Source organism: Xenopus tropicalis, chromosome 6 (assembly GCF_000004195.4).
Source record: "Xenopus tropicalis strain Nigerian chromosome 6, UCB_Xtro_10.0, whole genome shotgun sequence".
Lineage (NCBI taxonomy): Eukaryota > Metazoa > Chordata > Amphibia > Anura > Pipidae > Xenopus > Xenopus tropicalis.
Genome location: NC_030682.2, coordinates 39,792,441 through 39,804,804, shown reverse-complemented (window position 1 = coordinate 39,804,804; position 12,364 = coordinate 39,792,441). Strand labels below are relative to the sequence as shown.

General features: G+C 38.5%; 1 protein-coding gene across 3 annotated transcripts in view; it reads left to right on the top strand.

Annotated features, from left to right (window-relative positions):
* Positions 1-12,364, top strand: part of rapgef5 (Rap guanine nucleotide exchange factor 5) — a 163,109-nt gene that overhangs the window by 68,370 nt on the left and 82,375 nt on the right. For all 3 annotated transcript variants that reach the window (XM_031903650.1, XM_031903649.1, XM_018094932.2), the window contains exon 8: positions 1,966-2,042. In XM_031903650.1, the coding sequence (XP_031759510.1) occupies positions 1,966-2,042 (77 nt within the window). The remainder of the gene's footprint in view (positions 1-1,965; positions 2,043-12,364) is intronic.

Below are 12,364 nucleotides of genomic sequence, written 5' to 3'. Positions count from 1 at the left end.
GTAAAAGCCCAATATGGCACATTTATGTACACAACAGCAGTGAGCAATTTTAAGTGCAATTGCCTTTTTCCCCCCACAGTGCACCATATTTCTCCAGAATTCCAGTCTTTGTGGACATAAACAGAGTCTAGAATCTGGAATCATTTTCGGTGTTCGCAAGCATCATTTGCAAGTGATGTGTATTTTCAGTGCAACCAAACTGTGCCTATTGACATAGGACGCTAAGGAAACCCTGGAGCTACCTCTTGTTCTGAAGGTGGGAGTAGCTTCAGGGTTCCCCTGCATCAATAGTCACAGCAGCAAATAATTGGGAGCTTAAGGCAGGAAGGTCTGAGAGGTGCCGAGCACCACTATAGGGAGGAGCAAGGAACACATTTTAATGCAGGAATCTTTAGTGTGAATGGTTTTATGTGCAACTGATTGCAGGGAAAAGTGCAAGTCGCCCACTGCTCTTGCAATGAGCCTTTTTGTATGAGTTTTAATGAAAAAGTTATGCAAAGTGTTATCTATTCTGTTATCAAGCACAATGGTAACATTATGCTGACTAGTTGTGGTATTTGAGGAGCTTGATTAGATAAGATTATCACAATGGAACAGGTATGGGATCCCTTATCTGGAAACCTGTTATCCAGAAAGTTCCAAATTATGGAAAGGCCATCTCCCATACTCCATTATAAACAAATAATTCTGATTTTTATTTCCTTTTTCTCTGTAATGATTAAACAGCACTTGTACTTGATCCTAACTAAGATAGAATTCATCCTTATTGGAGGCAAAACAAGCCTATTGGGTTTATTTAATATCTGAATTTTTAGCAGGCTTAAGTTATTGAGATCCAAATTACGGAAAGATCCCTTTATCCGGAAAACCCCAGGTCCTGAGCATTCTGGATAACAGGTCCCATACCTGTATTATCATGTCAGAATAGCTGGACAGGAAGCAAACAAAGTACATGCCAAGAATCTCAGGTACCACCTTTGCCACAGGTAGCAATATAACCACAAGAGCTAACTGCTGAACTGTATTTTAATGCACAATATGTTTACAGCCAGCGGGCTCATTTGTCTGCCATTCCTTCTCAGAACTTTTCCTTAATGTCTGAGAGATGCTTTGTTGTTGCATGGTAAAGAACATCTTATAAGATTAATCACTGCTTGTTCTCACTCAGATGAAAAAAACATAAACAGGTAAAATAACTAAGGCTCCTAAATGGCCTGTGACTTTTTTCATATTGGCTTGTGCTATTTTTGGTAATTCACTTGTTAATCTTTCATTTTGAACAGTATCCACTGTACCGTTCCCTGCATTGTATACTTGGGCGAGGAAGAAGCTGTGTACCTGCCAAAGATGATGAGATTTGCATTGTGTCACCATTTAATATAGTTCATTATGTACATGGATATTAGATAAATGGCCCATTACATGGATCAACACCACTGGTATAAAATATACAACAGGATTCTGATGATGTCACAGGGACTGGTTTGCTGGGTCTTACTGCTCGTGGTTTGTGATTTTTATATTGGCTCTGGCTTAGTACAGCAACTAAGGCTCTGCACATTCTTTATCATCTGTTGCTTGCCTGAATTACTGGAGATTACGATTTTTTGTTGATATGGTTTTTTAAGTATTAGTGTTTAGAAAGTAGGTGATTAAACCTGTTCATGCCCCTATGTCATAAAAAGAATATCCATCTGGTCAACAAATCTTTTTCCTGCAAGCAGTCCTAATGCAGAAGGAGGGAGGCCATAAGAAAAAATTGGCTTAGAGGCATCTAAGAGGAATACATTTTTACACTGTAGGTTTTTTGACTTTGCATCCCCTTTTTTCTGAGTAACACATTTTTTATTTTCCAGTGAAGATAGTATACCCAGTAAATAATGGGTGTATAAGGCATATAGGTTAAAATAAATGTACACTTGTTTATATTAAACAAAGAGTAACTGTTTTTTATTCTCTGTGAAGTTGGTGATGAAGAAGAAATAAACTGCCCACAAGAAGCCATTCAAGAGGACACTGCTGAACATGCAGCAGAAGCAGAGGTAAGCCAAGTACCAAGTACATGTTATACCGTGTAATATTTGCAGCATTTTGTAGCATGTAGCCTTATTGCTGATTTAAAGGGAACCTGAAATGATTCATTTGATTTCCCACCAGCAATTCTCACCCACAGTAGTGCAGATTTACCAAATAATCTCCTCATGTGCCATAACCCTTAATCAGGTGGCCAACAAGGTTTTAGGTGTCAGAGCAAGGAGTGCAGAGGATGCAAACAGCTTTAGAGACACTGCTTGCAATAGCAATTCCATTTACAAATCATGTCAAAACCTCTGAAAAAGTTGAATTCATGTGTATATGAAAGTTGCTTAGAATTCTTTCACCATACAAATAATTGCTTTTAGATGCAGGACCCCATTATGATATGCAGAAAATAAAAGGTTAATAGATATCAATATCATAGTTTAAATTTACATGTTACAGGTTGTGTTACGCTTTTAATTGCAGTTCAAGTAGTTCAAGCCTTAAATCTGTTCCATGAGCACTTGTTGCCAGTGATACTAAGCACACTTTTGAATATTTGTAGTTTATTTTTCTTTGAAGCAACATGTTCATCTAATTCCTTCTCTGTAACCGATTTGAGCGAGCAGATGCAATGCAGATAACAGCATTTGATAGCTTCTTCGTGTTAGCTAGTAGCATTGGGTTAGCTGGCTGGCTGGATGTTTGCCCCTCCTGCCTCATTTGTGAAGAGGATTTTTATACCTAAGGGAATTTAGTCCTGCTGCTGTTTTTTTTTTTTTTTTTTTATAAAGAAGCATGTAACACAGGTATATTGATTGCTACTACTGTGTCAATGTGATCAGTGCCAGTGATCCCCAGTAAGTGCATCCCACTAACCATAAAAGCTATATACACCAAAGAATTGCAGAAAAGTGGTCGTCGTATCATGGTGCAAAGTGCAAATCTCCTCATGCTGTTTATTTATTCATAGTACTGAACCCTCAAAGCCAAACAAAAACTGACCAGTGATTGATTGTGAAAATGGCAGATGCTTTGGTTTGCCACTTGATAAATAAAACCCATGTACTTTACATCATATGAAGTTTGAAAAATGCTTTGTTACAATGTTATTGTTTGATGAAATACTGTATAGTTGGCATTTAGAATGTCCATGATCATTTTGCTTTTCAAACACAGTTTCATTGGCTAATATTTACATTTTTCATGCAGATCCTTCTCACATTAGTAGGATTTATTCAACTTTTAAAATACTATTTTTAAACCACATCTTCTAGTTATCCATGTTAAAAAATAAGGGTTAGCAGTTTATGATTCCTTTCTGTCAGTCCATGTTATCAGTGGGTGTTCTCTTAAATTAAGCTACATATAAAGACTTATAGTGCAAAGAAGGAAAGGCACATCACCAGGGATCTTCTGTAAAAACCAATAAAAATGAACAGCAAGGCCAGACACCTGAAGCATTTTGGACACATGCTTATCTATCTACAATGGCCAATGATTAAATTGGTTACAATATAACGTATCTAAAAAGACTTACAGCCATAAGTAATAAAAGGCACTAAGTTTGCTCAAAAGCTGTAACCCATAGCAACCAATAAAATGTTTGCTTTTTAACAGACAACAGTATGTAATTCCTACTAATTGGTTGCTATACATTACTGCTCTGGGGCAAACTTAGCACCTTTTATCATATAACTCCTTTTGCTGGAAAATGGTGCAAAAAGTAGTCTAAAAGACATTATATATATATATATATATATATATATATATATATGTATATATAAAGCTGGGTATTTCTCCTTACACCTGATTTATACTGCTGGTACATACTAGATGCATATACCAATGTAGTACAGGTATGGGACCTGGTATCCAGAATGTTGGGGACCTGGGGTTTTCCAGATAAATGGGTCTGTAATTTAGATCTCTAAAAAAACATTTAAACCTGAAATCATAAATCTGATAGGATTGTTTTGCCAGCAGTATGTATTCATGTATTAGTTAGGATTGAGTACAAGGTACTATTTTATTATTACAGAGAAAAAGAAAATCATTTTTTTTCATAGTTAAAATGATTTGATTAAAGTCTATGGGTGAGGGCCTTCTGGGTTTTTTGATAATATATCCTATACCTGTAGTATAGGAAACCTGCAGACAATACTCCATTCCTTGCACATGTCTATGATTCTCTGTTAACCACCGTACATACACAGCATAGTGAGAGTTGGAGTCTTGGCCAGTGCAGGTACATGCATTTAACCTTTTTAGTGCCACAGGACGTAGAATCTACGTCCTGTGTATCAAAGGACCAAAGTGCCACAGAACGTAGATTCTACGTCCTGCTGCACTTCCGGTTTTGGGAGCGGAGGAATGGCTTTTCAAGCCATTCCTTCGCTCCCCACTCGTTCCCCAGCCTCCAGACAATAGTCAGAGGTGGGGAACGAGTGGCCCCTGGGTAGCGATCGCCCAGGGGCCCCATGGGACTCACCTGCCATCCTCGTGGCTTTGTGTGCAGCTCCTCTCCCTTCCGCAGCTTCCCCCTCTGGCCCCCCTGCTTCCTGCCCCACCCCCTCACATGAGCTGATGCTGCTGGTGTGCCAGATCGTTTTTCTCCTCCAGATCCTCACCTAGACCTCAAGTAAGTGGCAAATACACACACAAACACACAATCACACATTTATTACACTAATACACACTTATACTCACACTTACACACACACACATGCATTTTTGGGAGGTTTTCAAACATTTATCACTTACAGCACTTAGAGAAAACTCACACTTGGTTGCACACTCGCACACATGCACACAAAACACATTTTACACACATGTACACACACACTTACACACTTATGTAATTTTATAATTATTTTTTTTTTTCTAATCGCATCGTTTTTATTCTTGCCTGAAAAAAATGTTTTATTGCCATTGCGGATAGTGTATTCGCTAACCGCACTGCGCAATACCTTTTGTGTATTATTTTGGTGTTTCTACTACATTTTCTGTGATTTTGGTGGATTTTTGGGTATTTTACTGCATGTTTAGCCATTTTATAGCATTTTCAGTTATGCATAGTTGTTGTTTGCTTGACTTTGTCTGTAAAACTTATTTGCTCTAGCCAAAATACTCAAACTGTTATTCTGCCCGCAGATATTATTAGGCAAAAAAAAAAAAATGATTTTAGTGATTTTTTTTTATCTTTATCAATTGTATTGCTTTTTACATTGTTCTTTGTTACTTGTCTTTGCACATGGACATTTTGTCTGCTGTATTTCAATTTGGCATCCTCTGTACCCCACATAGTTTGGTAAATCTATTCATATCGGGCATCAAACTGTTCAGTAGACTAGTGGCGTTCATACTTAGAGTGTTTTATGTTGGTACGTTACTAAATGTGGGGTACATAATGGGGCAACATGCAAGCTTTGTGACGATTTTCAGAAATGTCACAAAAACAGTTCTGTTTAGCATAGCTTTGTAATTTGGTAGTTTGTAGTAGAAAGATGTATTTACCCATTTTTGTTTTGTCAGAATGTGTACTTTCGGAAAATATATGGTTTTCTAGGGTCTCCTTACTGTTAGGTGGTCGTATGGCACATAATACACATACCGGGTGCAAAAACTGCATGAGCCGAAGCATCTTATGTGAAAATTCATATGCACTATTTTTACTTGGGTGCCCCTGTACCCCACATAGTTTGGTAAATCTATGCATATAGGGCATCAAACTGTTCAGTAGACCCCTGGCGTTCATATTTAGAATGTTTTATGTTGATACGGTACAAAATGTGGGGGTACATAATGGGGTAAAATGCAAGCTTTGTGACAATTTTCAGAAATGTCATAAAAACCGTTCTGTTTAGCATAGCTTTGTAGTTTGGTAGTTTGTAGTAGAAAGATGTATTTACCCATTTTTGTTTTGTCAGAATGTGTACTTTCGGAAAAGATATTGTTTTCTAGGTTCTCCTTACTGTTAGGTGGTCGTATGGCACATAATACACATACCGGGTGCAAAAACTGCATGAGCCGAAGCATCTTATGTGAAAATTCATATGCACTATTTTTACTTGGGTGCCCCTGTACCCCACATAGTTTGGTAAATCTATGCATATAGGGCATCAAACTATTCAGTAGACCCCTGGCGTTCATATTTAGAATGTTTTATGTTGATACGGTACAAAATGTGGGGGTACATAATGGGGTAAAATGCAAGCTTTGTGACAATTTTCAGAAATGTCATAAAAACCGTTCTGTTTAGCATAGCTTTGTAGTTTGGTAGTTTGTAGTAGAAAGATGTATTTACCCATTTTTGTTTTGTCAGAATGTGTACTTTCGGAAAAGATATTGTTTTCTAGGTTCTCCTTACTGTTAGGTGGTCGTATGGCACATAATACACATACCGGGTGCAAAAACTGCATGAGCCGAAGCATCTTATGTGAAAATTCATATGCACTATTTTTACTTGGGTGCCCCTGTACCCCACATAGTTTGGTAAATCTATGCATATAGGGCATCAAACTATTCAGTAGACCCCTGGTGTTCATATTTAGAATGTTTTATGTTGATACGGTACAAAATGTGGGGGTACATAATGGGGTAAAATGCAAGCTTTGTGACAATTTTCAGAAATGTCATAAAAACCGTTCTGTTTAGCATAGCTTTGTAGTTTGGTAGTTTGTAGTAGAAAGATGTATTTACCCATTTTTGTTTTGTCAGAATGTGTACTTTCGGAAAATATATGGTTTTCTAGGGTCTCCTTACTGTTAGGTGGTCGTATGGCACATAATACACATACCGGGTGCAAAAACTGCATGAGCCGAAGCATCTTATGTGAAAATTCATATGCACTATTTTTACTTGGGTGCCCCTGTACCCCACATAGTTTGGTAAATCTATGCATATAGGGCATCAAACTGTTCAGTAGACCCCTGGCGTTCATATTTAGAATGTTTTATGTTGATACGGTACAAAATGTGGGGGTAAATAATGGGGTAAAATGCAAGCTTTGTGACAATTTTCAGAAATGTCATAAAAACCGTTCTGTTTAGCATAGTTTGTAGTTTGGTAGTTTGTAGTAGAAAGATGTTTTTATCCATTTTTGTTTTGTCAGAATGTGTACTTTCGGAAAATATATGGTTTTCTAGGGTCTCCTTACTGTTAGGTGGTCGTATGGCACATAATACACATACCGGGTGCAAAAACTGCATGAGCCGAAGCATCTTATGTGAAAATTCATATGCACTATTTTTACTTGGGTGCCCCTGTACCCCACATAGTTTGGTAAATCTATGCATATCGGGCATCAAACTGTTCAGTAGACCCCTGGCGTTCATATTTAGAATGTTTTATGTTGATACGGTACAAAATGTGGGGGTAAATAATGGGGTAAAATGCAAGCTTTGTGACAATTTTCAGAAATGTCATAAAAACCGTTCTGTTTAGCATAGCTTTGTAGTTTGGTAGTTTGTAGTAGAAAGATGTTTTTACCCATTTTTGTTTTGTCAGAATGTGTACTTTCGGAAAATATATGGTTTTCTAGGGTCTCCTTACTGTTAGGTGGTCGTATGGCACATAATACACATACCGGGTGCAAAAACTGCATGAGCCGAAGCATCTTATGTGAAAATTCATATGCACTATTTTTACTTGGGTGCCCCTGTACCCCACATAGTTTGGTAAATCTATGCATATAGGGCATCAAACTATTCAGTAGACCCCTGGCGTTCATATTTAGAATGTTTTATGTTGATACGGTACAAAATGTGGGGGTACATAATGGGGTAAAATGCAAGCTTTGTGACAATTTTCAGAAATGTCATAAAAACCGTTCTGTTTAGCATAGCTTTGTAGTTTGGTAGTTTGTAGTAGAAAGATGTATTTACCCATTTTTGTTTTGTCAGAATGTGTACTTTCGGAAAATATATGGTTTTCTAGGGTCTCCTTACTGTTAGGTGGTCGTATGGCACATAATACACATACCGGGTGCAAAAACTGCATGAGCCGAAGCATCTTATGTGAAAATTCATATGCACTATTTTTACTTGGGTGCCCCTGTACCCCACATAGTTTGGTAAATCTATGCATATAGGGCATCAAACTGTTCAGTAGACCCCTGGTGTTCATATTTAGAATGTTTCATGTTGATACGGTACAAAATGTGGGGGTACATAATGGGGTAAAATGCAAGCTTTGTGACAATTTTCAGTAATGTCAAAAAAATCGTTCTGTTTAGCATAGCTTTGTAGTTTGGTAGTTTGCAGTAGAAAGATGTATTTACCCATTTTTGTTTTGTCAGATTGTGTACTTTCGGAAAATGTATAGTTTTCTAGGGTCTCCTTACTGTTAGGGGGTCTTATGCCGCATAATGCACATGCCGGTAGCTTATATTGCAGTGTATACACTTTGTATGCACTAACTTCCTTTTGGGGTCTCTAAATGCCAGATACATCGGTGATCCTATGCACAATGGGCATCAAACTGTTCAGCGGACCCTTGGTTTTCATATTTAGGGTGTGTTTTCTTGGTACCTAATGTTATGTGGGAGATATGGTGCTTGAAAGTGGAAGATTTGATGTGATTTTCAGGTATTTCACCAAAATTAGCAATTTAGGGAAAGCACTGCGACTCTGTAGTTTGGAGTAGAAAGACATGGGTACCAATTTTGAATTCGCCCGAATGTGTACTTTCCAAAAATATATGGTTTTGGGGGGACAATGTATTTTTTTGTGTTTTTACCCCACAGAAAATGCAGTTAACGTGTTGAATTTTCAGTAGCTAAAGAGACCTCTGGGGCAATCTCTATGCACTGACGTCCTTATGGGGTCTCTAAATGCCAGATACAGTGCTGATCCTATGCACAATGGGCATCAAACTGTTCAGCGGACCCTTGGCTTTCATATTTAGGGTGTGTTTTCTTGGTACCTAATGTTATGTGGGAGATAAGGTGCTTGAAAGTGGAAGATTTGATGTGTTTTTCAGGTATTTCACCAAAACTAGCAATTTTGGGAAAGCACTGCGACTCTGTAGTTTGGAGTAGAAAGACATGGGTACCAATTTTGAATTTGCCCGAATGTGTACTTTCCAAAAATATATGGTTTTGGGGGGTCAATGTATTTTTTGTGTTTTTACCCCACAGAAAATGCAGTTAACGTGTTGAATTTTCAGTAGCTAAAGAGACCTCTGGGGCAATCTCTATGCACTGACGTCCTTATGGGGTCTCTAAATGCCAGATACAGTGCTGATCCTATGCACAATGGGCATCAAACTGTTCAGCGGACCCTTGGCTTTCATATTTCGGGTGTGTTTTCTTGGTACCTAATGTTATGTGGGAGATAAGGTGCTTGAAAGTGGAAGATTTGATGTGTTTTTCAGGTATTTCACCAAAACTAGCAATTTTGGGAAAGCACTGCGACTCTGTAGTTTGGAGTAGAAAGACATGGGTACCAATTTTGAATTTGCCCGAATGTGTACTTTCCAAAAATATATGGTTTTGGGGGGTCAATGTATTTTTTGTGTTTTTACCCCACAGAAAATGCAGTTAACGTGTTGAATTTTCAGTAGCTAAAGAGACCTCTGGGGCAATCTCTATGCACTGACGTCCTTATGGGGTCTCTAAATGCCAGATACAGTGCTGATCCTATGCACAATGGGCATCAAACTGTTCAGCGGACCCTTGGCTTTCATATTTAGGGTGTGTTTTCTTGGTAGCTAATGTTATGTGGGAGATAAGGTGCTTGAAAGTGGAAGATTTGATGTGTTTTTCAGGTATTTCACCAAAACTAGCAATTTTGGGAAAGCACCGCGACTCTGTAGTTTGGAGTAGAAAGACATGGGTACCAATTTTGAATTCGCCCGAATGTGTACTTTCCAAAAATATATGGTTTTGGGGGGTCAATGTATTTTTTTGTGTTTTTACCCCACAGAAAATGCAGTAAACGTGTTGAATTTTCAGTAGCTAAAGAGACCTCTGGGGCAATCTCTATGCACTGACGTCCTTATGGGGTCTCTAAATGCCAGATACAGTGCTGATCCTATGCACAATGGGCATCAAACTGTTCAGCGGACCCTAGGCTTTCATATTTCGGGTGTGTTTTCTTGGTACCTAATGTTATGTGGGAGATAAGGTGCTTGAAAGTGGAAGATTTGATGTGTTTTTCAGGTATTTCACCAAAACTAGCAATTTTGGGAAAGCACCGCGACTCTGTAGTTTGGAGTAGAAAGACATGGGTACCAATTTTGAATTTGCCCGAATGTGTACTTTCCAAAAATATATGGTTTTGGGGGGTCAATGTATTTTTTTGTGTTTTTACCCCACAGAAAATGCAGTAAACGTGTTGAATTTTCAGTAGCTAAAGAGACCTCTGGGGCAATCTCTATGCACTGACGTCCTTATGGGGTCTCTAAATGCCAGATACAGTGCTGATCCTATGCACAATGGGCATCAAACTGTTCAGCGGACCCTAGGCTTTCATATTTCGGGTGTGTTTTCTTGGTAGCTAATGTTATGTGGGAGATAAGGTGCTTGAAAGTGGAAGATTTGATGTGTTTTTCAGGTATTTCACCAAAACTAGCAATTTTGGGAAAGCACCGCGACTCTGTAGTTTGGAGTAGAAAGACATGGGTACCAATTTTGAATTCGCCCGAATGTGTACTTTCCAAAAATATATGCTTTTGGGGGGTCAATGTATTTTTTTGTGTTTTTACCCCATAGAAAATGCAGTAAACGTGTTGAATTTTCAGTAGCTAAAGAGACCTCTGGGGCAACCTCTATGCACTGACATCCTTATGGGGTCTCTAAATGCCAGATACAGTGCTGATCCTATGCACAATGGGCATCAAACTGTTCAGCGGACCCTTGGCTTTCATATTTAGGGTGTGTTTTCTTGGTACCTAATGTTATGTGGGAGATATGGTGCTTGAAAGTGGAAGATTTGATGTGATTTTCAGGTATTTCACCAAAATTAGCAATTTAGGGAAAGCACTGCGACTCTGTAGTTTGGAGTAGAAAGACATGGGTACCAATTTTGAATTCGCCCGAATGTGTACTTTCCAAAAATATATGGTTTTGGGGGGTCAATGTATTTTTTTGTGTTTTTACCCCACAGAAAATGCAGTTAACGTGTTGAATTTTCAGTAGCTAAAGAGACCTCTGGGGCAATCTCTATGCACTGACATCCTTATGGGGTCTCTAAATGCCAGATACAGTGCTGATCCTATGCACAATGGGCATCAAACTGTTCAGCGGACCCTTGGCTTTCATATTTAGGGTGTGTTTTCTTGGTACCTAATGTTATGTGGGAGATAAGGTGCTTGAAAGTGGAAGATTTGATGTGTTTTTCAGGTATTTCACCAAAACTAGCAATTTTGGGAAAGCACTGCGACTCTGTAGTTTGGAGTAGAAAGACATGGGTACCAATTTTGAATTTGCCCGAATGTGTACTTTCCAAAAATATATGGTTTTGGGGGGTCAATGTATTTTTTGTGTTTTTACCCCACAGAAAATGCAGTTAACGTGTTGAATTTTCAGTAGCTAAAGAGACCTCTGGGGCAATCTCTATGCACTGACGTCCTTATGGGGTCTCTAAATGCCAGATACAGTGCTGATCCTATGCACAATGGGCATCAAACTGTTCAGCGGACCCTTGGCTTTCATATTTAGGGTGTGTTTTCTTGGTAGCTAATGTTATGTGGGAGATAAGGTGCTTGAAAGTGGAAGATTTGATGTGTTTTTCAGGTATTTCACCAAAACTAGCAATTTTGGGAAAGCACTGCGACTCTGTAGTTTGGAGTAGAAAGACATGGGTACCAATTTTGAATTCGCCCGAATGTGTACTTTCCAAAAATATATGGTTTTGGGGGGTCAATGTATTTTTTTTGTGTTTTTACCCCACAGAAAATGTAGTAAACGTGTTGAATTTTCAGTAGCTAAAGAGATCTCCTGGGCAATTTGTATGCACTACCTTCCTTATGGGGTCTCTAAATGCCAGATACATTGGTGTTCCTATGCACAATGGGCATCAAACTGTTCAGCGGACCCTTGGCTTTCATATTTAGGGTGTGTTCTTTTGGTACCTAATGTTATGTGGGAGATAAGGTGCTTGAAAGTGGAAGATTTGATGTGATTTTTAGGTATTTCATCAAAACTGGCAATTTTGGGAAAGAATTGCGACTCAGTTGTTTGGAGTAGAAAGACATGGGTACCAATTTTGAATTCGTCCGAATGTGTACTTTCCAAAAATATATGATTTTGGGGGGTCAATGTATTTTTTTGTGTTTTTACCCCACAGAAAATGCAGTAAATGTGTTGAATTTTCAGTAGCTAAAGAGATCTCCTGGGCAATTT